This window comes from Anoplophora glabripennis, unplaced genomic scaffold, assembly GCF_000390285.2.
Source record: "Anoplophora glabripennis isolate ALB-LARVAE unplaced genomic scaffold, Agla_2.0 scaffold8, whole genome shotgun sequence".
Taxonomy (NCBI): Eukaryota; Metazoa; Arthropoda; class Insecta; order Coleoptera; family Cerambycidae; genus Anoplophora; species Anoplophora glabripennis.
The window spans coordinates 656,422-660,870 of record NW_019416350.1 but is presented as its reverse complement, the minus strand read 5'-3'; the positions used below and the strand labels follow the sequence as shown (position 1 = coordinate 660,870).

Sequence of the window (4,449 nt, the reverse complement as noted above, 5' to 3'; positions counted from 1 at the left end):
AGCAATATGTCAACATCAACGCAGTCAAATGCCTTTGTAAGGTCACACAAAGTTGCTTAAGTTGCAGTACAGTTATCTAATCCCTCAACCACTCCATCTAAAACCGCCAGTAAAGCTCTAATAGTAGAAAACCTTTTCCTAAATCCGTGTTGATGTGGCGATAATATTGATTTACCTTCCAACTTCTCCTTTACAATATTTTCAAATACTTTTGATACAATAGGCACAATGGTAAAGGTCTAAAGTTGTCAAATGCGTCATTGTCCTTTTTATGAATGGGTAAAATCTTAGAAACCTTCAGAGGATCAGGCCAACAACCCTCTTCAATAAACTTGTTGAAAAGTCAATGAAGCAACAAAGAACTCCAGTGATATCTTGATTATACGGCTGTTTAAACCATAAAAATCAAGACAACTAGAATTCCTTAATAATGATGTGAATGTAGTTTCTTTCTAGATATGTTTCCTCATTTTTCTTGATTTGAAAGATCTTTTAGTCGTTTAAAACCCATTAGTAAAATGTACTAACAAATTGAAATCATAACTTGAATAATCTTTTAACGCAGGAAGTTTAATCAGTATTTCCTTTATTACTTTAAATTAAAACTATTACTTATTTAGTTTCATAGTACAGAATAGTACAGAAATTATGACTATAACATACACAGTTTCCTAAGTCTACAATAAGCGTGTCCAATGATAAATCGACAGTACCATGTTACTTCTCTTCTTTGTAAGAACCGTCGTCATACAGCTGCTCCGTATTGTCCGGAACATAGGCACCATCTGTACTCTCGATATCTCCCAACAAAGCAGCGGGACTGACAGCTGCAACTGCAGCAGGAGAAGCGACAACGGCAGCTGGGGCAGCGGCTAGGGCAGCGGGGACAATTGCAGGTCCCGCAAGTGTGTTAATTGTAGCGATGGAACCCGCTGGTCCAGCAACAACTATTTCGGGACCTGTGAATTGATTTTAGAAACAACAGGTTATCAGATGCCAAGGGAATATTGTAAACCGCACATTTTTCCTGTCAACAATTTTTTATTAAGGATTAACAAATTTCAAAAAATTTGGTTTTATATTTGGAAGAGGAACGAAAATCTCCAATTTGAGTTGCCCATTTACATATTTAAAATTCTATTACCTTAAACCAATATATGTATAATATACAAAATGTTTTAACCGCCGAACCATATACTTTCCATTTTCAACCTATAGGAAAAATTTTGAAAAAAGATCAACTTTTGACAATATTGTCAGAACCTTTCCACCAATGAAGCTGGTAATTATAAGAAACGTGTTTCAAGGATAAAGCAGACTAAATAAACCTTATTGGTGAAATATTTTCACTTTAAATTCAAATGTAAGTGGTAACATATTTCTATAGCTATTGTTTTTATGTTAAAACAACAGAAATACAAAATATTCCTTTGAATGATTGCATTATTTAACAATTTCGCGATATCAGATATGTATTTTTATATTAAAAATATTTGGATATACATTTTTAATTTTATTTTGTGTAAGTAAGCTAATATACTAACACAATTATCGTCAGAAGTCTTTCATTAAGATATGTCCTTACTCTTAAGAGAAATATGAATGGTAGAGGAGTAAGAATGGCAGCTTATCGCCTTAGGAATCGTAAATATTGGAGGAGAAATGGCACGTGGTATGATTTACGGATGGTTGACAAAGAAACTATAGTTACAGTTAATGTAACTTATAGTTACATTTTAAACTATAAACTGTTCACAATTGCTAAATAAACTACCAAATAACAACATGGTTAGGAGCGTGGATCATAAAAGATTTAAATAAAATGAAAATACAAATGAATTTAACAAAAAAGGAGTCTGCAGCATTCACAATAATGGCATATATGCTATATATAAAATGTAGTATTACCTGAAGGAAGTATTGCAGGAGCAGCGGCCACAAGACCAATTCCACCATCGTTGGTCACAACTGTCCCTCCTGGTGCTGCCGCAGAGAGGGTGCTACCATCTGGTCCCAAAAGTGTTGTCTTACTGCCTGGACCCTGAAGAACTTCGACTGTTGGAATTATTCCAGCGTTGACCGCTGTGGCAAGTAGAAGAAGAATTCCTGCGAACTAAATTTATCCTTTTATAAATTGACAATAAGTAGATATTACCTAAAATTAGACAAAAATAAATACATACAGGGAAGTCAATTCAAAGCTATGTTACTGGAAGCTATTTCTAATGTATTTGTATAAATATTTATAGACCTAGTTGTTTGTTATCGACACAAATCGTTTTTGACATAAAGTTAATAGTAATAAAAACCTGTAAACTACAATTGCTTACTTATTTAGCAAAATAAATGCATAACGTCAAATGGCATAACGTCAAATATTAAGATTTGTAAAAAATGGCATGGTGTCTTCATTCTTAACAACGTTATCTCGAAAACGGTTTGTACGAAATCAAACAAGTACATCGTTTTCATTTAAAAAACTGCGAAAATCTTAATAATAAAAAAAAGAAAAATTAAAAAAATTAAAATAATAATAAAATATTATTTTTTGCCCAGATTAAGCACATGTAGAAATTAATCTAAATAATTCTTCTATGTTACACAAATTTAATGAAAAATATAAAACTTATAAACAAAAATATATTTTCAATTATTAGTTTCAAGAGCTAGTCAATTTATAGGATGAGCCCAAATAAAAAAAAATGTATGTACATGAACTTAAAAAACTGACCACCATTTCGTAGATAGTCTGTCAGAAACGAACTAGGAAATTGGGTGTCAAAGAAATAGTGTAATAAACAATAAGAAAATAATGTGTGCACGAGCATAGTCTTCAAACTGCATTTTATAAAAATTGAGCCCTTTGAATGATATGCCAAAAAATTATTTTTGTTTTTTGCAGCTCTTGAAACGTAATTTTACTATATCTTGTAGTGCATAACATAAATAATATTTTAAAGACGGTTATATCTACCAATTTAAAATAAGAGTACGTTTTTTATTCATTTCAAAATAATTAAAAAAAAAGGAAACATACCTTTTATTTATTTAAGATACCCTAGTTACAAAAATTAAGGGATATTAAAAAAATCCTAATCTTTTGGGTGATTTTCAATGAGCTGTAACTTAGAGGGAAATAGTCATAGAGAGAATAAAAAAAGGAAATTGAAGCTTCATGTTTTTAGTTTTTGGATCTGGAGTGTACAATTTTTGGTTTTTGATTAAAAACAACGAAAAAATATTTACAAATTTTTGCTTGTCTTTAAAGTGGTCTGTGCACATTTTTTCATCAAAAGTCAATAATTACAAGTTGTAGAGAATACTTTGCAATTTCCACAGCCCTACTTGGATTTTCTGTACGATCATTATTTCCCGATTAATTGATTGCCAAAGTCAAATATGACTTTTTTGCTTTGAGCTTCGATAATTCAGAGATAAATCATTGTACAGGGCTCCGCAACCTCTCAAATTGAAAGGAATTAAATTATTCAGAAGAGCTTTATGGTGAAATTACCAAAAAAAATTGTTGTAGTCCATACACCTTTTTAAAGATAAGCAAAAATTTGTAATTGTCTTTTTTCGTTGGTTTTCTTATAATTAATCAAAAACCGCTGACACTAAAAAATGTATAACTCCTGATCCAATAACTAGAAAAATGAAGCTTTAATTTAATTTTTTTATTTTCTTTACGACCATTTCCCTCCAAGTTACAGCTCTTTAAAAATCACCCAAAAATATGAATTTTTTTAATATTCTTAATTTTTGTGACTAGTATATATAATATATTTTATAATTACTTGTTTTATAGCACTAAGTTTTTGTTCATAACTTATGGCTGTTAAGGAACACTGTTGCAGCTTTTTTTATGAAACACCTTCAATCAATGGTTTATCAACGTAGGTACACATATAATCAAACATGTATATTTGTCATTATCTATGTACAAGATCAGAAGTCCTCATTTGCTCTCGACCATTATTTTCACACATAAATCATGCAACATTTATAAATATTAATGAGCCCGTCATTCACTACAATGATATAATACCGCGTAATACACAAAAGGTTCAATTAAATATTTTTTCTTTGATACGACCACATACCTTGGAAGCCATTTTCGCTTCTTCGAGACTATAACACTATGAACTAATGCCTTAGTTATCCCGTACAGTTTTATATCGACTTCCAACCTTGCCGTAACGGCCGAGCCCGGAATAAATGCATACGGTTTACTAAGTATCTGCATAAGAAAAATTATGTTTTAATGTGGATTATAAATTAAACGGATTAGCTCCCAGCAATTTTTTACTGCCTTATTTGCCCTGAGTACTGTTGAAAAGTGTTTTCCTCTCTATTTTATGTACATACGTGAAATTCCACAGCACTAGGGTATACGTATGTCATAGATATGTTGTGACTTTTACATACTGATTCATATACAAAGTGTTC

At 31.2% G+C, this 4,449-nt stretch overlaps 1 protein-coding gene across 1 annotated transcript; it reads right to left on the bottom strand.

The window, feature by feature from the left end:
* Window positions 1-569: 569 nt before the first annotated feature.
* On the bottom strand, window positions 570-4,212 carry LOC108904843. The gene is made up of 3 exons (XM_018707540.1): window positions 4,104-4,212; window positions 1,909-2,113; window positions 570-959 (listed from the first exon to the last, which is right to left on the bottom strand). Exons 1-3 carry the CDS (start codon window positions 4,113-4,115, stop codon window positions 718-720), a joined length of 459 nt encoding a protein of 152 aa, XP_018563056.1. The 5' UTR covers window positions 4,116-4,212; the 3' UTR covers window positions 570-717.
* Window positions 4,213-4,449: the final 237 nt, after the last annotated feature.